The following is a 23,113-nucleotide window of genomic DNA, read 5'->3' as shown; positions in this document are numbered from 1 at the left end:
ATTTTTGTTCTAGAACCAACAGTCTGTCATACAGTACTGGTCCTGGTGCTTATTTTTGTTCTAGAACCATCAGTCTGTCATACAGTACTGGTCCTGGTGCTTATTTTTGTTCCAGAACCAACAGTCTGTCATACAGTACTGGTCCTGGTGCTTATTTTTGTTCCAGAACCATCAGTCTGTCATACAGTACTGGTCTTAGTCCTTATTCTTGTTCCAGAACCAACATTCTGTCATACAGTACTGGTCCTGGTGCTTATTTTTGTTCCAGAACCAACAGTCTGTCATACAGTACTGGTCCTGGTGCTTATTTTTGTTCCAGAACCAACAGTCTGTCATACAGTACTGGTCCTGGTGCTTATTTTTGTTCCAGAACCATCAGTCTGTCATACAGTACTGGTCTTAGTCCTTATTCTTGTTCCAGAACCAACATTCTGTCATACAGTACTGGTCCTGGTGCTTATTTTTGTTCCAGAACCAACAGTCTGTCATACAGTACTGGTCCTGGTGCTTATTTTTGTTCCATACCTATAGCCTGTCATTCAGTACTGTCCTAGTGCTTATTCTTGTTCCATACCTATAGCCTGTCATTCAGTACTGTCCTAGTGCTTATTCTTGTTCCAGATACTATAAACTTTTTTTTCAATACTTGTCCTGGTGCTTATTCTTGCTTACAGGTCATTGTTATTATACTGCTGTTCTAACACAAATCATCTCAAAGGAGACAACTTTTTTTTCTTCTTTTTTGTGAGCAAGTAAATGTTTACTGCAACATCACCTTATTTCATGCAATCAAGAAGCCAAAAAAAGACTGGTCTTAAAATGTCTTACCAAGTACTTTCTTGTAATTTTAGTTAAACTTTATTTAGTTTCTTTGTATAAAACTATTTTAACTTTCTATTAATCGCTTTCCCAAATTTATTTGAAATTATTTGAATCATATCGGGTACAAAATGACTTGAAAGGTGGGACATAAACATGCTAAACCTGACTAGTTTCTTTCTGAAATAGTAAACTCATGCTGGAGACAGAAAAGAATATTCCTGCTATGGTTCACTGCATGCCACGAATGGCAACTAATTGGTTTCGATGACTTCTGTTAAGGGGATATCAGAGAGCCCAAAAATATGGTTTGCTGTATTCCACTTTTTGTTTGTAGGAGTCAACTAAAAGTAGGCCCTTGGCACAACTGATGATTTTCTGTCCTATCTCCTGCCAAGGGATATTAGGGAGAGCTGTCCTAGTTGCAAAACTTTGAATTCTAGTGTTTCTTTTCTGTCAGTTCTTTCTTCCTGTGCTTGGTTTTGATTCTAATGACCTTCCTCACACCTGTCCTCATAAGACAACATTACACCCAGTAAAAACAAATATTGAATAGTAACTTGTCATTTGGGTTACACAGTAGGCTTGTCCTTGTGTCTGTTCTGGACATCTAGTAACTACAAAATTTTATCCTATTGCTTAATGGTATTCTCAAGTCCATTTTCTTTGGTTGTGGCATGTGTCTGGATTACCATCCGCTAGAGTCTGGATAAATGACTTCAGGAGTTCATTCTGAATGTGCTTTTGTAGTGAAGAACTCGGATCACTGTATGGCTAGAATGAATTAATTTGTAGCAAACAATCCATTTGCTGAAATAATAGTAGTAGATTCTTTTGGTTCCAATAGCCTAGCTGTATATGCTATTGTTACAACGGAATCAAATTGATATATGGCTTGGCGAAGAAATTGGAGCAAATGAAATCAATACTAGTTACTTAAAGTGATGTTTGTTTTGATTACTATGAACATATGGAAGTGTAGGGCTATGTTAATAGAGTACAAAACAGTAAAGCTGGAACTGCCAATAGATACATGAGTAGCGGATTGGTTTTGTATTAATGCTTCTGGTAGTACAGAAATGTGTAAGGCAGCATTAGGGTTTAAGGCATGAAGATGTTATAGCTCTCGAATGTGCTATATTTGTATTTATGTATAGAGCTGACTCATCGGGTGTATTGTATCTGTACTGTATAAAGTGATTACAATGCCCAGAACAGTATTTAGCTGACCAGTGAAGATTATTCCAGGTAATATTACATCACTGTAATGTTTCTATGTCCTAGTTTCCTAATCAGATATAACCATACAGGAATCATCCTGAAATGCCTTCCCTTGTTATTTTCTGTCAGTTGATCCATTATTTGGTTTCTTCAGTGTTTCTTCCTTGAATATCATTTGATTTGATGTAATTTGGTAAGCAGGCACAATATATAATGCCAATGCTAAGTCCAATGTTGAACAAAATCCACACAGATTGTTGAGCACTCTGCACTTTGATTAATAACAGTTGCCTATCATTACTGTCATTGAGTGAAATATAACCAGTTCTGATGAAATTAAAACCACTACATCTCAGAAATAATTCAACTTTACTGAATAGTTGAAGCACAAATGTACATTCTTCTTGTTGTATTTTAGTAATTTTCTTATTCATCAACTTTTTCAATAAAAGGGATTTAGTATCATAACATTTGGCTTTGTCTGAAGCATAAGGGCTGTAGGGGGTTTGCTTAAGGGAAGGGAAAGGGCTAATAGTGTAAATAGGTATATATCTTCTCCTTCAGCTCAGATGAATTTGTATAGTTCAGGTAACAAAGTTAAACAATAGAGTGCCATTGGTTTTTTTTATTTTGCAGCACATTTATCCTGTAAAACGAGGTGGTTTAGCAAAAAGCAATTATTACCTTGCAGTATAGAGTCTGATTAAGTGACACACTTTTAATCACTCATATTTAGCCTGATTCCCATTGTGCCAACAAATTTATTAAACCTGAAAAATTTAGATGAGTTACCTTGCAGTGTAATATTGAAGTGACCTTTTTAATCTCTTTTTACTATTTAGTCTTGATTCCAATGGTATTGGATTACTAATTCCATGGAATTTGAAAAAATTACTTTTACATATTCTGTATAAGATCTGGTTATATTTGTTTGATGTATTTATCTTATATTTCAGGGCAGTAATGATGTGTACCAATACCTATCAGGACGTGCTATCACCCCTCAGACAGAGTTCTTACAGTTGGGCCAGCCTGAGGTTATGGAAGACTATAAACTTGTTGTCCATTACATGCGGTTTGCTTTGGCTGCCTATGGATGGCCAGCCTTCATGATGATGAACACTGGGACTGGCCTCTGTAAAATGCTTCCAAGCCTGCGGTAAATATTGTTTAGTATTGATAACCAAACACCGACGTCATGTAGCTTCAGATTGATTGATTTAATTGATAAGTTTTTCTACTTCTGGCTATGTTGATCGATCATTTTTATTGACTTGAGAACTTTCTAGATTTGCTAAAATTTGGAGCAGATCTGATAAATTATGATAAGTGATTAAATGAATCATTTTCTTACTCATTTCATGATAATCTGCATTAGAATTGTATATCTTTGTGTAGCTAAGTTATTTATACAAGGTTTTGAATTCAACTTAAACAATTTATTATGGTAATATTGAGAAATATACATATGTATATGACACATTCAACATATGTAGATAAAAATTCATTTCTTTCAAGACCTCAATTCAGACTTGTAATTGTAAAAATATAAAAATCATAAACTGACTGTTATTGTTGAATGCTGTCAATCTTTCCATGTCACTGAAGATGTCTCTCTCAATGAAAATTAAGCATAAGTTCATCCTGTTTTTGATATGCTGTAGGTGTTGTTGCTGCCATGCCTGTGGGTCATCCTTTCCTAAGGATGCTGAGCTGATTGACGATAACTGTTGCCACTGTAACTTTGTAGCACTGCTTAAACTGAGTGGCCTGAAAGAAACTGACATTGCCTATGTCACCTACCATGTAGAGGTAAATCATTATGTGACTGATGTGTCTTTCCTAATACTGAAACTGTTTGCAAGTAACTGATGTGCTTGTCACATTTAAACTATGGTCAAAGCAATGTTATCTACCCTTTTTGAAATTGCTGTAATCTGCAAATTACTACTATAAACTGCTGTAATAGATATTTAGATTACTAATCTGGTTACTAAAACTCTTTAAACACACATATTTCCTGCTGTATTGAACTATTAGAATACATGTGCATGAAAGCAATTTTGTGTGATCCCCATAATACAGGACAACTTCCCCAAACCGATCCTTCTCAATAATGATCACCTCTTGAAACTTACCAAAATCTTGATGTATTGAATGCCATCCTTTTAATTCTAGTAATAGAAAACTTCCCAATACCAACCCCTCTCAATTCAGAATACTGAACTGGTTTTGTGTGAAGGAATAGAAACATTGAGGCTGGGTCTGGCCATGTGTAATGCTTAATTTAACTTACTTCCAACATCACCAGGCAATTTGCTGATTTCTTTTTGAGTGAAGTCACATATTGTACACAACTATTGTTTTGGAGCTTATGTTTTCACGCCAGCGTTGGTTTTGTAATGTTAAGGTTTTGGTACATGTGATGAAAAGCATCAGTAACCTCTTTATAATTGTACTAATGTACTGATATTTGTACTAATGTACTGATATTTGTACTAATGTACTGATATTTGTACTAATGTACTGATATTTGTACTAATGTACTGATATTTGTACTAATGTACTAATATTTGTACTAATGTACTGATATTTGTACTAATGTACTGATATTTGTACTAATGTACTGATATTTGGTTTTAGGGTTCCTATTACTACCTGGAGTCAGAATGCCTAACTTTTTTGAAAAACTTGTATTTTGAAACAGTTTGGACTTAGTCATTTTATGTCAATTCTGATGTTAAGGTTTTGGTGCAAGTGATGAAAGGCATTAGAAAACTTCTTTATAACTGAACGAGGGTTCTGATATTTCATTTCAGGTTTTTAACTTATTAAGATTTTAAAAAAGACCCTTATTAACAATTTCTTAGCAAGTGACAATTTCAACGCTGATTTTAATTCAAAACTCAAATCTATGTATATTTTTCTCTTAATCTTAACAGAGAATTTTATACAAAATTACTCGTGGATTTGTTTTATTGGAAATAACTCCTAGATAATATATAGTATATGACAATTACAAAATATCAATATATCTTGAATTATGTTATAAGAGAAACAGTTACCTAATTATCTTTATTATTCATGCAGCATAAATTATTCATAGACACTGCAATGCTCCCTGATAAAATTGTAGTATACCTCAGTTGGCAAACTCATCCCTAATACTAGTGTGTATGCAATAGTGAAAAACAATGTGAGGCGAGCTTTGTACCATTGGCGATGTTCTTGTTGACTTCGTAATTGTTTTTTACGCTATAATGTTTTTTCTTGTATTTAGTTTGCCAGGTATAGTGTAAATGCTCTCTTCTGCAAACTGAACCCTTCCTATACTACCCAAATATTCATGTCCCATGCATGATTGGTTTGAAGAAGTATCACTGTATTACTAGCGCCAGACTGTTTTGGTGTTACTGTCAACAAGAGTAGATGTCTGTTTGACACCATTCCGAGCTAGACAGTTTGTGTGACTGTCAAGTTTTGCAGGCATGACAGCATTTTGGTCTTTTTTTACTTACCACTGAAGTACATGTTCCTCAGTGTTTTCAAGTTGCCATAATTGTGATATACTGATCAGTCAAGTAAGAAAAATATAGTGTGTGGCATTTGCTACACAGAGGTTACGTGGTTGTGTATCAGTGGCCACACAAAGTCAATGTAGTGAATGACACTCAAATATTTACCACATCAATGATCTGACTTTCAGTTAATTGACTTAGCAGAAAAGAGGTTTACATTCCCTTAATATGTTATGTGACCATTAGGAAATCAAAATGTCACCTCTGTAATGTTGTGACTTTGAACATGATGATGAAATAGCCAAGAGGTGACCATTACCTCAGTTATGATCCATACAGAGTAACTTCACACATTGTTAAATTGTTTCCATCGTAACGCTATGGCGACCACCACATCATTTAGTCAGCCTTAAGGTGGCAGATGTCACTCCAGTGTCAGCTATTGATATTAAACGTTACTGCTGTCTAGAACTGAGAACGTGACTCTGTGTGTGTTTAGTGGAGGAAGAACCTGTTAACATTGCCACAATATTGCCTTGCAGAAGCTCAACAATCTATTTGATGATAAAAACCAAGAGAATGTACCTCTAACAGTAATGGAAATGTCATTGGACAAAAATGAGGTTTTCTGTATTCATACTACATAGGCTTTTACAGTCAGTTGGCTGTTTTTACTTTGAATGAATTAAAAGTTAAATTTCACTGTTGATTTTTCACTTAAGCATGGAGAATATTTTTTCTCAAAATTTAGAAAGTAGCATAATCAACGTTTACATGATATAAAAAAAAACTAATGGTTATGGTTCTTCTACAGGAAAGTCCCATTATTTGCTGATTATAGCTGATTAAAAATGGACATTTGAAAAGAGAATTACAATAAAGGGTACACGTTTTCAAATGTGTAACAAATTAGTAGAAATTCCTATCAAAAAGCTTGTTACTAAAATTTGTATGTATCATCATTGAAATATGGTAGTGGATATGGTTGTGGTATGGCTGAAGAAAACATCAATGATTCCCTTCACATGCTGATATAATTGAGAGGATGTATCCCTTTCTCTGTGCATTTTATTTACTGTTCTCTCTATAGTGTTACAGCAATTTTATTGTCAGCTTACTGCCCGAACCAATTTGTCCACAGCATGATTAATTTAAAAGTATTTTACTGTATCTCTGGTTTGCTTATGTTGTGCTTTCTGTTATTTCAAGAAAAAATGATCGATTTCAGAGTTAAAATTAATATTAAAAAAAATGTGAAATTTTATACTTTGTACATGACCAGACTATGGTTAAGATATCCTTTTTGAAATGGTGAGTTGTAGTGAGCTAATCAGGTTTTAAGCCAGCTTTATCCCATGAGGAATGTTTATACTGTACCTACCCTGTGGATGTATGTGGTGTTGCCTTCATCTCTTGGATCAGTTTGATAGCTGAGGACATGTCCCCGAAAACATTGTATTGATTTTGAAGGCAGTATGTGTATGTAGTGTGATTGTCAGACTCTGTTACAATAACTGTCTTGGTCTCTTGACCTTAACCATTTCCTGATAGACAACTAGGTCCTTGATCAAAGTGTTTGTTGATGATGATAGAATATTCTTTGTCTCAAGTACTGTGAGCCGTGAAAGTATTGGTTTATTCATGATCGTAGACTATTCTCTTGACATCAGAGCAGGAAACATTCCCAGTAATTGGTTGTAGTAGTAATACGACATTGCTTGCTTTAATTGTATTCCAATAGCATGTTTAATTACAGCCTGTAACACAGTGCCCACCACAGCAGTTAAGCTGCTGTCGATATGTATCAGTTAAAGTGCCAAACCTTTCTTTTTATAACAAGCTGCTGCTGGCTTATGTACATAATAAAGCTTCCCCCACCCTATCCACTTACTAAGTGCATCAATGTGCTAGGGAGTATGATTCTGTTTCTGATCTCATATTGAATTATATTTTGTAACACCATCACATTTTCAATTTATTGGTGTATTAATTTCATTAATCCCAGAGTAATTTGATGATGAACAAAGTATGATTGTAATTTTAAGCATTGATTTGTGGTAAAATGTCAGCCATTAATCTGACTGTGTTGATATCTGGTTACTGAGTGCTCATTGAAATGCCCTAATGTTTTTAAAAGTGACATGTGATTCTTCAATTCTTTTAATTACAGGTATTATTTTTTTCCTATTCTTTTTATTTTTTTAAGTTTTAACTATTGAGTTAGAATTGTTATTTATCACTGATCACTAGTTGATTTCATTGCATTTCCTTGTGTCTGCATTAAACTTAATTAGCACTTATTAGATTGATTCCTAACAATTGCCCTAATATGGAGTGTTTAGATAAAAGATGGCATGTCATCTTGCATTCCATTGCATCAGTAGCAGCTAGCAATTGTGATTGTTTCTAATCAGCTCATTATATTCGGCTCTGACTTGTTTACTTCAGATTGGGGAGACGCCTTTCTATGTGGCTCTGGACCATGGGCACAAGAAGGTTGTGATCTGTGTAAGAGGGACCCTGTCACTTCAGGTAAGAGAAACCAGTCAGGTGCTTGGAATCAATTATCACCAGCTCAGACGAGGCCAATCCTGTATGATTGATCACCCATTGTTTCTTGTAGATTTTCCATTAGCTTAGAAGTGAGAGGGAAGCAGATGGAATGGTCTGATTGTTTGTAGGATTGTTTGTGGTACCTGAAAAATGACTCACTGACTGTGATCATATAGCATGACAATGCCATTTATTTATGGGATAGTATGGGGTTTTTTTATACATATACTGGAGATCAGATAATGAATTTTGGTTGCATCTATTGTTAAAATGACAAAATTCATGATTTAATCTCCAGCATGTCCATAAAAAACAAGCATACTATCCCCATTTTAAAAAGTCTAAAAGTGTTGTAGTTATTGCAATATCAACAAAGTTAGATAAAAATCCAATACCTAAACAATTTTGTCTGAAACAGTCACTCACATTGTCTTAGCCAATCAAAACGCTCCTTTCAACCATCAATGACATAGAAGCTCGGGCCAACTTTCCAGTCAAATTGTGGAATGATTTGGGTCAGAATGTAGGTAGAGATATATGAATGTCTCTGAGTGGTAAAGGTGTTTTCTTAAGTAGATCAATAAAACAACAAACGACGAGGAGAGGCATCAACTAGAAATCATGACAAGAAAACCCTTCCGAAGTTGCCAGTTACTTTCTTCAAATGAAATCGGGATTTATGTATTATATTATTCAGAAAATGTGGGTGACAATACCACATGACATGATTTTATTTAGTTGTGATAATATAACTGAAGTTGATCCGTGTATTGAAACTGTAATGTCTCATTATTATCATCATCGTACTCACCACGTCAGAATTCATGAGTATGTCAAAGATTTAATCATGAAAATAATCTAATGAAAAATTGTGTTACATAACCATTATTTTACAATTGTTTTGAAAATTGCATTATGTTTGGTTTTTTATGATTGAATTCAAATTTGTTCAAGTAGAAGTAAATTTCATAAACATGCATGACTCCCTTACTGTAAGAACTGGTATTTGAGGTTTTGTGATTTTAGAAATTCTAAATCCTATCAACCTCTGATGTCATTATAAAAAATATTCTAATCTCCATCCTCTATTACCATTATACAATTATAGTAAAACCTGACAATTGTGCCACTCGCTCATAGTAAGCATTATGGGTGGATTTCACAAGATATTCAATTTCTCCGTGATTGTAAAAATCAATGAACAGTAAACACAAACAATTTTAATCAACAAACACACCTTGATTAACAAATTTACAACAAAGTTTAGGTTTTTAGTCTTAAAAATATTTTTAATCAAGGATGTAATGAGAAATTCCGATATTGCAATAAGTTCCATCAATACTTGGTGAAACACATCGACACAGGAAGTTTACACTTACAATAAGTGATCAAGGTCAGCAAAGAATCAATCCAGAATTGACTGGTTTTTTTGGAGACTGTCGTAGAAAGTGTTATGTTGTATAATGGTTCCACTGGTTTCAGGTAACAATCATCTTTGCACATTGCAAGCTTTCTGATCTTGTCTGATGTTTTCTGAATGTTCCCTTGTTGAAAGTGTACTTTTATTGGAACTGTCCACTTACTCGGGAGTTGATGCATTCATCATCTGAGTCAGTGTGCTTCAATGCTTTTGCTTTCTATATTCATTTGTATTGGCGAATTCAAATCACTCAAAACTAAGGTAGTTATTGTACTCCTGTACACACACAACAAATACTCAATAATAGTGTTGTGGAAACCCCATGGAGTACCTCTCACTATGTGTTTCATTTGTAGCGCTCATAGTTAAAGAGAGATTAGCCGACATGCTATTGTTTACAAAACAGCGGCAATGATGCATATCCAATATTTCAGGTAACTTGTGTTGCTTATTTACATATCTGAATAGACAAGTGATGACCAGCTATGTCAACGTGAAATAATTAGCTTTTTATAGGAAAATGTTTTGGAGACCTACAATGTGTCAGATATAAAGGTCTGTTATATTTGTCAAGAGTGGGAATTGTCAGGTTTCGTTCTATATCTAATTTGGTTCTTTTGAGTTATTTTAAGTGGAGTTTCTTTAGCTCCACGCCATCAGATGCTAGCCATTGCTTTTCTAATCACTTTGAATTGATGGCCTGTCAACTGTCTGATAGATATCATTAAGTCATATATAGGAAGCCTTGATCTTCAGTTTTGACCATTGAATTTTGAAACTGATGTATATGGCCATCTCTGATTTGAAAGTTCAAGCAATAGATGGATTTTTCATATGCATGTTCCGTTGGTCATTTGTGTTTGTTTGTCTTTTAGATGTTACATAAAAACAGTCCAAGTTAGATTTTGACATCTGAATGGTATTTAATATTGGTTTAATTTCTGGAGGAATTTCACAATACTACTATTATCGCCAAAACCCATCCCCTACCCTGCCCTTGCCCACTGTTCAATTATGCTACAACAAATTTAAGTATTGATTTGTTATCCTGATAATGCAATTAATAGTTGCATGGTAAGATGAAAGAAGAAAAGAGAAAAAAGCAGAGAAAAGATCACGCTAATATAGAACCAATAAACATCACACAATCGTAGGCACCAAGATCCCTTTGGGATCCCTGTGGTTTATATATAAGGAAAAATGAATAAAAAAAAAGCTTCATGCTTCATTCTTACATCGGATGTTTGCAAGCTTTAATCCTGAAAATCAATACTTAATTTGATTAAGGTGAAGACTACAGAAACTCCCCTTTCTGATAAAAAGCTTACACATTGGATCAGTATGGATTATAAAACATATGTTTCTAGTTGAAAACAACAAGCTATGCATTTGAGACTACAACAAAGTATTCAATCATTTTTCCATAAAGTCAACACATTGTTTTATTTTGGTAAAGCCTTGTGCAATAATCTGTCATGTGCTTAAAGGAATTCATAAATAAGACTTACATTTTTAGAAAGAAGACTTTGAAAGCAGCCAAGTTTCTTTCGTGATTTATGTTTAAAATCATAGCCAAAAGAATAATACACATTGAGTCAAAGACATTGCACCTTTTTGACATTTCCTCAGAGTTTACCATGTAATTTTCATTCCCGTGAGCTGTTTTGAATGATTGGTACTTAAGCAGTCTTCTAAGAAAATTTTACTGGATTAGACTAATTGACTTTACACGTTTACATGGATAATTACAAAATGCACCAGGAAGTCAATTCCTTCAGCAAGTTAAAATTGTGGTTGAGAACCCTCACTTTCATAGTAACTGATACAATCAAAACAATTAGCAAAGGATTATAGGGTGCAAATAAATCACAGATATTGAAAAAGTGAAAACATGATGAACAATACATTTCATTCAAATTAAATTTTTTAATTGATCAGTCTTTAAGAGGCTTCAGTATTTATCATAGTTAAGTTGAACTGAACATTCAGAATATTAATGATTGCTCTACTACTTACAGATAATCACAATTGAATGTTCCCAGACATTTTTATGTCCCACTGTGAAAATTTTAATTACCTAGGGGTACATGTACCAAGTGGCATACATCACTTTTCTCCTGAAAATTCAGTTTCCACAGTTTCTTTAAAAAATTGCTTATTAGTGGTCTTTCTGACAATTGGAATGGTTTCATCTTCATGCTCCCAATAACAAGTCCTTAAATGGAACATGGGAGAACCAATATTGTGATTGTTTTTAGATTTTATAAAGAATCCTTAATGGAATGTTTAATTTTCATATGCCCATGAAAAATTTCAACAGAAATATTTTCATATAGGTTGTCTTTTTGTCATAAATAATTGTTTGCTTGGAAATCTCCCAGTTTTCAACCAGTTATGTTTCTGATAATGGCATTGCAATTGAATTTGTTTTGGAAGAGTTTTTGCCCTTTGTTTTTATAGCATTTTTTTGTCTTGTCTGGATATTTGCGGTAATGAATATGACTAATGAATGTTATTTTTGTTTTTCATACAGGATGTGCTGACAGATCTTAAGGCTGATGCTGAGACATTACCACTAGATCCTGTTAAGGAAGAGTGGGTGGGACATAAGGTGTGTCGATGACAATTTAAGCATGCTTAGCATGGGAGTCTTGCTGTTAGCCAGATCAGCTCTGTGTGAAATTAGCATTGTTATGCCAAAGAAAATGGCAAAATCCCACTTGTTTCTGCATATTATGTTGAGTGCCCCTGAATGGTAATAATAATTGATTTTAAGCTCCAAAGTACACATTTGGTCAATATGTTAGTAATTAGACTGAAGACTGCAACTGTCACATTTTAATTAAATGAGGGGAAAAACCTCTCATTACAGTACAATGTGTTAAACTCTGTGTATATGAAAACAATAATGAGTATAGAAGGATGATATTGTGAGTTTCTTGAAGGTAAGTCCAAATAACACCATTTTAAATTTCATGTCAACTGTAGAAAATTTCACAAACATCTTTAAAAAATAAAGATGTTTTGTGTTAACAAAATCTTATATTTTTACTTTCCATTTGATACGAAGTTTAAGAAATAGTAAGCCTTAATGTATTATTCTCTGTTTCTTATGAAGTGCTAGGGTAGGTTCTCTTGTTCAATGATTAGAGATATGATAGTTATATCAGAATGTTCTCTAATGGTTCTGTTTAATAGGGAATGGTTCAAGCAGCAGTGTACATTCAGAAGAAGCTGAAGGAAGACCGTATCTTAGCTAAAGCCTTTGGGAGGGATCTGGTAAGTTGCTGTTTGTTATCTAAGAGAAACTGTTTTATAAACCACATAATGTTAAGCTTACATAATAGAATTTGATAGATTCATATTCCAAAGAAAAGATTCTAGGAGTACTCTGAAATAATAACAGATCAATCAGTAAGTTGGGTTGTTTACTTGGACTCTTTCCCACTCATTTTATGACTGTGTTGTAAGATTTGTCAATTATGAATGAAAAGCACTCAACATAAGAAAGAATACACAGCATACACACATTGAGAGGAAATGGTTTCCAGCTATATAAAACCCAATATTGTGTTCTCTCAGCGTGCACATCATTGTTATCAATTATTGATAAGGACCTGCATAGTCACTTTGAAGGTCTGGTGAAGCGTAGTACATATCTGCTAATATTGTCAGGTCAGCAGGTAGACTGATCAGCATTTCATCAGATGTTTAATCTAGCTTTATCTAATTGCATGTTTTAACTGGAGACTTGTATTTTTTATGGTTTTAAAGGAAATCTCATTGTATTTTTGGAAAATATTTCAATTATTGTTATTTGCAAGAATGAGGTTGTCAATAGCAAAAAAGAAGAAAGAAAAAAAACAAACACTTGCAATTTTACAAAATATCTCTTTAACTCTATCATCGGAATTTTTGATGTTTATGCCATCATATTGTAACATAAATTCATTGATAAAGGTTAAAATGGCTGAAGATAATACTGAAACAACTTAGAAATAAAAATCTTTGGAATAAGATTCATCAGTTTAATATAGATATATTTAAGAAGATGTTTATCTTAAGCACAAACAGCAATTGAAAACTGCAAGCTTTTGAAAACCCTGTTTCATTTATTAAGCAAAGAGTTCAAATGACTTGACAACATTCAATATTCAGCAAATGGTTGAAAGTGTAAAATCAGCTGTCAAGTATTTACAACACTTTTTCATCCCATTATCACTCTTATACTGCAAGTAGTCTGAGAGACACTTGATGTTGCATCCATCCCCCTCTCAGTTGTTAAAATAGGGTCATAAAGATGATCTGATTGGTGCCCCTCTTCATCTCTGTTAATCAATTTTCCTCTCTCCTTTATCCAGATGAATTCACTAAAAATTGAGAACTGTCAAGGAATTTAATATCTGAAACAACAAAAGGACAACGTATATCTTCGAGCTTATTAAAGATACCAGTAGCATTTTTATTAAGTATGAAGATACTGCAATACTTATCGATGTTGTAATTTTGCAGGACAGAGGAACGCAGAAATATGATTTGGTATTGGTAGGTCACTCCCTGGGAGCTGGTACGGCATCCATCCTTGCTATACTGCTGCGACAAGAGTACCCTTCTCTCCACTGCTATGCCTTTTCTCCTCCTGGGGGACTGCTCAGGTAAAGGCATTGTAGAAAATATAGGAAAAGCCTGCTTAGTCAAACTCTTTTTGTATTCAGATAGTCAGAGTTTGACTATAGATCATCAGGGCACAATCATCCATGAACGCCAAATGTCAGTGAATGACATATTCAATAATCTATTATCGGACCATGCAGTCCAATTTATGATTGTGCTTAAAATATTTACTTTTTTCAATTTTCAAAGTATGGAATTTTACTGTGGAAAAATATGTAAAATTTGTTATTTAAAGCACTGTTCCAATAAGAATGCTAAATATTTTAGAATCATCTTGTTTCAACTGCTTCACTTTGCATTAATATAAATTTGATTCCATTTCATTATTGTACAGTGCGTGATTTCATTAAACTATCTGTTAAAACAATCAATAGACATGTACAGAGAATCATCATGGCTATTGTATCTGTACCCTCCTGCTAAATATATGTCGTTCCAAACTAAAAACAAAGTTACAGTTTGAAAATTATTTGATTTTTTTATGTGGATTTAAAATAAATTGACATGAAATGTGCCTTTATAGCATATTATGATATATTGATGATGGAAATATAGTATGTAATGATGCCATCAGTAATTCTGTAATTATATGCTAACCTGTCAAACACTTGTATGATCACACATGAGTGATCAGAACTGGTATGCTGAAGTTATATGCAGTCATGTGTAACAATGGTAATTTTCAACGAGTATGACACTTGTTCAATGAATTGATGAGAAAAATACTATGAACATGAAGGGACACACATAATAATTAGTTTTGAGGAATGTGGGGTGTTCAATGAAAAATAGGGGGCGAAGAATTTAAGAATAATAAGGAATATATTAAAACATCAGGGATGTCAACAAATATTTGAATATTTAAACATTCTTTCAGTAAGGCAGTATTCAAATAGGAAAACGATATTCAAATATTCATTTTCACAATTGTAATAAAAGATTTGGAAGATTGCTTAAATCAGTCTGTTCACTGTCGAAAAATTGTCTAATTTTCATTCTGAGTATAATTTTATCAACTAAATTATCAAGGTATTCAAAGTTGTACACCTGTACAATGCATCATGACACTAATTAGCCTATCACCAGAGAGCCTTAAGTCACCCTTAAGATAACTTTCGCACTTCGTGTGCATGAAATAACAAAAGTCAAAGCCATACCTGTAATATTGTCACAAACATCGGTCTTAATTTATTTTCAGTCACTTAAAACAGTATTAATTAAGTCATTTGTGTTGGATGTTTATGAATGGTAATGTCTGATGTTATCTTCCTGCAGACAATTTAATTGCTATGTCAACAATGAGAACTTCGTGAATAATGATAAACATGTTGACATATTACAAGAGAAATTCTTTGTCAATTTCAATAAGGAGAAGTGTCGTATTAATAATCATTTCAATATTAGTTTACGTTCACATTTTATTAGAATCACATTTTATTAGAACTTACATTTTTTCACTTGTAGAGTGACACAGGCCGACATTCTGGCCAAAGCCGATTTAGTGTTACTTTTGGAATATTAGAAGACATTTTTGTGTCTTCACATTTGACCATTTCCCGTGACAAATTTTTATGCTATTTTTGCATTTTTTTGCCGAATTCATAGGCATTTTACACAACTAACATTTTTAGTATAACTAGTTATGTGTCATGTTCATCATATTGAAAACATCAAGTCAAGGCTTAGTGTGTAATGACTACTCTCTTTAAGTGAAAGTTGCATACCATCTGGAATTAACATGAAAACAAATATTCGAATACTGAATCAGATGAATGGACATCCCTAAAAAACATGGTCAGAATCAAGTTCTCAGTTCAATGAATAGGGATTTGAGGTAATGGGATTTTATTGTATCACATTTCTTACAATTTAAAACAAGTTAACTTTCATTTGTACACAAGTAAAAAAATAGAGAGTACATAGAGGGACAGTCAACATTTTAATTGATGTTCCAGTTCTGAAATTAATAGAAAAAAGGAAAGATTTTGATTGAAGGTGTATTCATATAGCAATAAAATGTGATGTTTTACAGTGATGTGTGTGTAGAAGAAACCAAATCCTTCATAACTTCTGTGGTGGTAGGAAAAGATGTTGTTCCTCGGTAAGTAGTCATCTGTTCATGGATAAAATGCTGTTCTATTGGTGTACTAGATATAGAGAGTGATCTGTGTATCCTGATAGGTGTGGTGTTAAGGCAACTAACCATTTTTGTCATTAGCCCTCCACCTCTGGATCTTCAGTAAGAGGCCTACCTGTGGCAGTTGTTAGGTACTGGCCTCAAGTTGGTGGTATTTATTTCTCGCTGAACTCCGGATTTCCTCCTCCACCCATACCTGTCACATCATTAAATGACCTTGACTGTTAATAGGACATGAAGCAACAATTAATAAGTATCTTGATATTCTGGCTAATAAGACACTCTGTTGTCTGACAGCAGTAGTTTTTAAGTTGCATTTCTTTCATCGAGACTTTAGTCTTGAGCTCTGTTTCCATCACAGCAAGGACAGGGGCACAAAATGTTGCCTAGTTTTGCTTCATTCTTCCTTTTTGATTACAAGCACTTACCAGTTTTATTAGTCCCCAACATGTAAAACCAAGGTAACTAGTATCACTGTTTCACTCTCTGTCTGTCCGTCCCTGCGTCTGTGAAAGTTTGTGAGTGCTCTAGCAGCTTCATTCCCAGGTTCATTCTCAATAAACTTCACACATTTATTAAGAATCAAAATATCTTGCACAAGTTTTGTGTTTCTGACTTTTTGGGTGAAGGTCATTGTTACTTTTTATAGAAAATTATTGTCAGCACTCTGACTGCTTCATTCCTTGAGGGGTTCTCATTAAACTCCACACACTTATAAAGCATCAAACTATCTCTGACAATTTTAATTCTCCTGACTATTGGGTCAAGGTCAAGGTCACCTTCACTATTGTTTAACACATTAATTAATCATTACAGTGTTGTAATTTTGGGGACCAGTAGGGGACATATATTGCTTCAGCAACTCTAAGTATTCTTGTTACCATTTGGCAACGTTATTATTTGTCAGGGTTGAATTTTTTGTATTAAAAGTCCATAAATGTGTCGTGATATTTATTTAATCTTTTTGTGGTGTTTGTTTGATTTTTTTTGTTTTTATTTCTAAAATAATCATTGACCTGAGATTGTTAGATAATAAAAATGGAGCAAATGTTAGACTAATGGTTTGTGAAATAAATGTGTGTTTGTATGTAGTTAAATACTGTATGGATTAATTGTGAAATATCTTTGTTATGAGATACCAGTAATGATGTCTCATAAAGCACAGCATTGATATGTGGTGATCGTTGATGACTAAGATATTGATTTTCATGTTCAATTTTGTTTCAGAATTGGGTTGTCCCAGTTGGAGGTCTTAAGAACCGATTTAATTAATGTAATAAAAAACAGTACACAGCCCAAGGTGAGAAAGAAGATTAACACAACTTGATAGTTAATGTCCAGAGTTCTGTTGGGAGCAATATTATTTGAACAAAAACCATTTTTTATTTATTTTTATATATATATATATATATATATATATCCAGATATATTATGTTAATTGCCAAGGTTCCAAAGATGTTGTTTATTGAACCTTGAAAGTTTGCTCCTGTATTCATTGACAAATTGATAAAATTGATATAATTTTTTTTAACCATATGCTAATACTGCATTTTCATTTGTTGTTTTCAGTTTAATACTAGTTGTCATGTAACAATTTTCCTGTAGAACTCTAGATAAAAATAATTCTGTTGATAGATAAATTGAAGTCAGAATATGTTTTAAGAAATGTCTATGTATATTTCGATAATGCTATGATCTTATGAGCACTGTAATCCAAAGTTAATTGTTTGTTCAGTAATACTTGTTGTTAGTTTGAAAGAGAGAAATTAAGACAAAGAAACATTTCAACAACATCAAAAAGAGGGGACTAAATGTTGAATAAGCACATGTATATGTAGAACACATTTTTCAAACAGTTGGTTAGTGATTGATCAGGACTGTTTTTAATTGTTCTCCATTTCAGTGGAAAATAATAGCAAGAGGATTGTGTTGTGGGTCAGAGGATGCAGAGAGCTTTAATAAAGAAGATGTACAGCTGGCGTCAGAGCGTGACAACACAGCCCATCCTCTTGACTCACAGATAGGTCTGTCCACACATCACCCTTTATACCCACCTGGCAAGATCATCCATGTTGTCAGGAGTCATCCAAGAGGCAAAAAGTGAGTACACTGGAATATGGTCATAAGAAGCGCTGCTAAAATTTTCAGGGTATAAAAATGTCTGTAAAATAATCCATAGCAATCTAAGTTGCTGTTTGTTGCACATGTACATACTTTCTGTTAGCATTTAGTGATCTTGCTGTGGCACTCATAGTCAGATGAATGATGCGGCTCCAGATCTAAACAAGATATTGATTAATATTATGTTGGCATACATATTGTAATGTGTTATTTAAAAATGAAATGTAAGATGTGACAATTTATTATTGAAATAAAGAATGCTTTATTGGATGATTTGTTTTGCTAGAAATTTTGTTATGAAAGGATGTGAAATGTACGACAAATTGTAAGTTTATACCTATGTTTACAGGAAACGCCTGTGTGGATCAGGAGAACCAGTGTTCCAGGCTGTATGGGCACACAACACCAGTTTTGATGAAGTTCTTGTCTCCCCAACCATGATAAATGATCACATGCCAGACAATGTTATGGATGCCTTGGAGAAGGTAGATCAGTGATAGGTCTTTTTTATTTTTTAAAAACAAATTTCAACAAATTATTGTGATAGTTTGATAAGGAAGTAAGTGACTGTGCTTATGTGGCATGAAACATTTTATAATATGACATTTTGGGTTTTTTTTCAACCTTATTGAATATAAAGTAAAACATTTATTGAAAAGATTGATTTAGACCTTCTTTCTACAGTACATTAAAAAATAGACAGCCCTATTTTCATTGTTGTCAATGTTCCACATTAAAGTTTTGCATTTAGACGTGTTGCTTAAAAGGGATAAGTCCAACTTAAATGAAACATGGAATAAAGCTTTACCACATTGTGGACACCTCATATTGCAAAATATTTTCTAAATTTAACAATCCAGCAGCTAAGGCTCAGACTTAGGAATGGTGAGAAGCTGAACTTCATAGTTCTACATTTAGCTCGGTTTCTCATTAAGTACAAGCGTTATTCTTAGCAGAATTACACATGGAAAATATGTACTTCTGAACCCCACTTAATAGGTTACATGAATTTGATATTTTTTTGGAGAAAAAAATTAATGATTTTGGGAAATGACTACGAGGTCTCTTAAACTAGTTCTATTCGCTTCAGATTTAATTTCTAGTCATATTGAAATAAGTTGTGCAAAACATCAGAAAGTTGTTTTTTTCTGTCTTTTCCAAAAGAATCATATTTTAAAGGATAAAAATGTGTATCTGAGTGAATTTTAAGAATTTGTTTGAATCTGCTGCAATATTTAAAAGTGGCTGCTTGATATAGTGTTTAGGTGTCACAACAAACATACTGGTTCTAACAGGAAAATAAACATACTGTTACCAACAGGAAAATAAACATACCGCTTCTAATTACAAATCAAGTGACATTAATCCCCAACATTGTCGGGACCAATTCAGACGGATAGCAGTTTTTGTTTACAGGAGATGGTATTTGTGCAAATACGTTATCATAAAGAAATTCATTTAAAATACATAATAAAATATTAAAACATAGCAAACATTTACATACCCAGACTGTTGATGAACAGATAAGGATTTCCTTTTTATAATTATTAATTGTTTATGTGCATGTTTCAGCAATAACCAGTTGTCAATTTTTACAAGGTGATACACTTGAGATATATATGCAATAATAAAAAGATTAATAAGAAAAAAAATCTTTTCACTGTAATGTTGCTTTCATATAATGCTTGAATACCACAGACATAAACTACTTAGCACATTTATAATTAGTGATCTCCTCTTTTTACTGTAAAATTATATTGATATGAATAAGTATAATGTAATATCATGCTGAAATATTGCTTGATTGTTTTTCAATTTCTATTTAAGGTTTTGATAAATGTGGCACCACCAAAACCAAATCGGACATTAACTGAGGCAGAGAGAAAGGCTTTTCTTCAAAAGCGCTCACCATCAGTGGAATCTGAAAATTCCAACCACAAACTGATTGTGCAGGAGGACTTCACAATAGGTAAAACAGCTCCTGTGTGTAACCAGTTACCATTATACAAGCCACAGCATCAGCCGTTACCACCTCTCTTCTCCTGGGATCATGCAGCAGAAGAACATCGGTTCCTGTTAGAAAAAGACTTCCTGTATCCAGGTGATCCTGGAAAACAGGAGCTGTATCTAGATCTGGGAACAGATACCATAACTGCACCACTAGCCAGTCCAGAAACTTTGTCGGAAATATCTAGTGTCGGAAGTGCTTTGAGTCGAATCGGCAGCTTGAACAAAGACAATAAAAGACGTTCCATCATAATTCCTCAGGTTCTGGAAACCATCCAGCAGTCCCCAGTGAGTAAAAACAAAGTGGGAGATTTCCCACCTGTTACAGAACCGAAACATCTCAACGGCCAGGTGAGCAAAACACCACAGATTGGGAATTGTATACATATTAAGACAGATGTAATTATTGAAAGTCCCCCCAAAATTCGCCATGAATCTGACAAAACTACAAAAGGTATTAATGATTCACTTGTGCCATTGCTTTGTGATAGTACGGATCAGGACAATTGTGATATTGTTGGCAATGGTTCACATGAGTTCCAGAACAAAGTATACAACCGACATTCCCCAGTTGACGGCAACCAACATGAGTATGGCAATCCCAACTTGCATTACTCTGCAGGAGGAATTGGTTACCCACACGGCACCGGTGCCTACCATCCTCCGACGTGTAATGTTAATGCTGATGGCGTCTGTACAGAATGCATGAAACATTCCTTATCTGACATTCATTCACCTCAAGAGGAAGATTCTATCATCAAGTGCTCTCAATCTGAATCTCAATTACTTCACCTGTCAGCAAGATACGTCATGAAACGTTCCACAGAGCAGAGAGACATAGCTCATCTACAGGACAGTATGGAAGTTTTTCAAGGAGATGCCACTTCTCAAGAGTCACAACAAACTGTTAGCTCCCATAGGTCTCGCCTGCTTCCTAAGGGAGCTAATCCAATCATGTCAGAAGGTACACAAGCAAGTACTAATTCTCTTGAGGACGACTCGGACCGGCGCCTCTCTTCGTCACACTCGGACGAGGTTTTTGATTTACCATTAGAAGAAACTGATGTATGATATTTTTTGGTGCTACGTATTGATTTTGCATTTCATCATTTCATGTTATAATTGTAGGAGGAATAGTAGAAACTTGATTTTGGATAAAAGTATTTGTTCCATCATTTTCATTCTTTTATAGATATTTTGCAGTTGTGGATTTTGTACATGTAACTTATTAAATTTTGTTTTTACAAGCTGCATATCATGGTTACAGTTGTTAATCAGATTTATAGAACTTCCATATTATCTTAACCCTGGCCCCTTATCTTTGTTACCTCATATTTATTTTTTGTTAAGTTTAAACAATGGACTTAAACTTTTTATTTACATTGACTATCAAGTAGTAAACATTTCCAACCTAACTTATATGTACTATAGACTTATATTTAATGCGTAACATTTAAGCCACTGAAAGTTGAACATTGTTTTTGTTTTTGCAAATTGTAAACATTATAATATTTCCATTTCCAATTTCATATACAATGTACAATTCTTTTAGAGTATAGAATTGTGAATTATCTGATCAATTAGATTTTCTTGCTTTTAGATTTACTGTAGATAATTGTGTTCAGTTTATCTGCAGCATTGATCTCTCTGGAAATCAAATACAAAGATTTTACCATAGATAATTGTGTTCACTTGAACTAAAGCATTAAACTACCTAAAAATTAATTACAAAGTTGACTTTCAAAAAATGATGCAAACTGCAAAATTACCTTTGTAACTAGTGCAATAGCTTTCTGTTATTATACATAGTACTGTTCTTGAAATAAAACAAATAAAGCTGATAGCTGTATCTTGTTAAGGGTACTCTGTATTTATGATTGTCACAAACAAGAGCTTCAGTGCTCAGTACCTGATGGGGTTCTAGCTTAGAGTTACTTCCCTTGACATAAAGCTATGCATGCATTTACAGGTCTTAGATCGCAGCCTTGGTAGATTGTAGGACTGGCAGAAAATGGATTCCAAGTCTGACCCAAGATTTTTTGTATCATTTTAAATGCTCAAAGTTTTTTAACAACTGTAATTTCATAAAGCAAGTTACAACATCATGTACATATTGTAATGCTTTGAAGAAAATAACTAAAAAAAAATGATATATTAGTGCAAATGTTCATGCACTTTGTTAAAATTTTATATATGAATGTTCTTTACTAACAGGTTGTTCTGAAATCCATTACAGGACTGTAGCAAGATTAAGTTGTAATTTGTTTGATTTATTTAGCTGTAAGTGCTTGAATTACTACATCATTGAGTATGAAGAAGTATGTGATACAGGATGAAAATTGGTTTCATTAAGTTGTTGTGGTCTTTGTCATTAGTGAATTCCCCTCTTGTGTTAAAACTAAAACTATCGAAAAGATAACAATAAAGGCAGTTTCATATACTAGATAATTTTGGGGATATGAAATAGACATGCTGTTGTAAGGGATAATACAATTTTATACACATACCTTCTTGTGAATTGAAACACTGAAGATTTTTCAAGAAAAAAGTAATGTTGGTTTTTTTTTCAATTTTGTGATATTTTGTATGTATTACATTTCATTTTATTGACTTTTGCTGTGTTTTTATTTTGTCATTGAAGAA

General features: G+C 33.6%; 1 protein-coding gene across 1 annotated transcript in view; it reads left to right on the top strand.

Annotated features, from left to right (window-relative positions):
* The window catches only part of LOC132548526 (diacylglycerol lipase-alpha-like), a 54,610-nt gene extending 33,069 nt beyond the window's left edge, over window positions 1–21,541 (top strand). Inside the window, exons 8-18 of the mRNA XM_060212392.1 lie at window positions 2,997–3,199; window positions 3,705–3,852; window positions 8,007–8,090; window positions 12,065–12,142; window positions 12,730–12,814; window positions 14,051–14,186; window positions 16,238–16,306; window positions 17,570–17,642; window positions 18,246–18,442; window positions 18,813–18,948; window positions 20,291–21,541. Coding sequence (XP_060068375.1) covers window positions 2,997–3,199; window positions 3,705–3,852; window positions 8,007–8,090; window positions 12,065–12,142; window positions 12,730–12,814; window positions 14,051–14,186; window positions 16,238–16,306; window positions 17,570–17,642; window positions 18,246–18,442; window positions 18,813–18,948; window positions 20,291–21,541 — 2,460 coding nt within the window. The remainder of the gene's footprint in view (window positions 1–2,996; window positions 3,200–3,704; window positions 3,853–8,006; window positions 8,091–12,064; window positions 12,143–12,729; window positions 12,815–14,050; window positions 14,187–16,237; window positions 16,307–17,569; window positions 17,643–18,245; window positions 18,443–18,812; window positions 18,949–20,290) is intronic.
* The last annotated feature ends 1,572 nt before the right edge of the window (window positions 21,542–23,113 follow it).

The sequence above is a fragment of the Ylistrum balloti genome, unplaced genomic scaffold, assembly GCF_031769215.1.
Source record: "Ylistrum balloti isolate Yb309-2 unplaced genomic scaffold, AGI_CSIRO_Ybal_v1 Utg370016, whole genome shotgun sequence".
Lineage (NCBI taxonomy): Eukaryota > Metazoa > Mollusca > Bivalvia > Pectinida > Pectinidae > Ylistrum > Ylistrum balloti.
The sequence above is the reverse complement of the archived record's forward strand: the minus strand, read 5'-3'. Positions and strand labels throughout refer to the sequence as shown.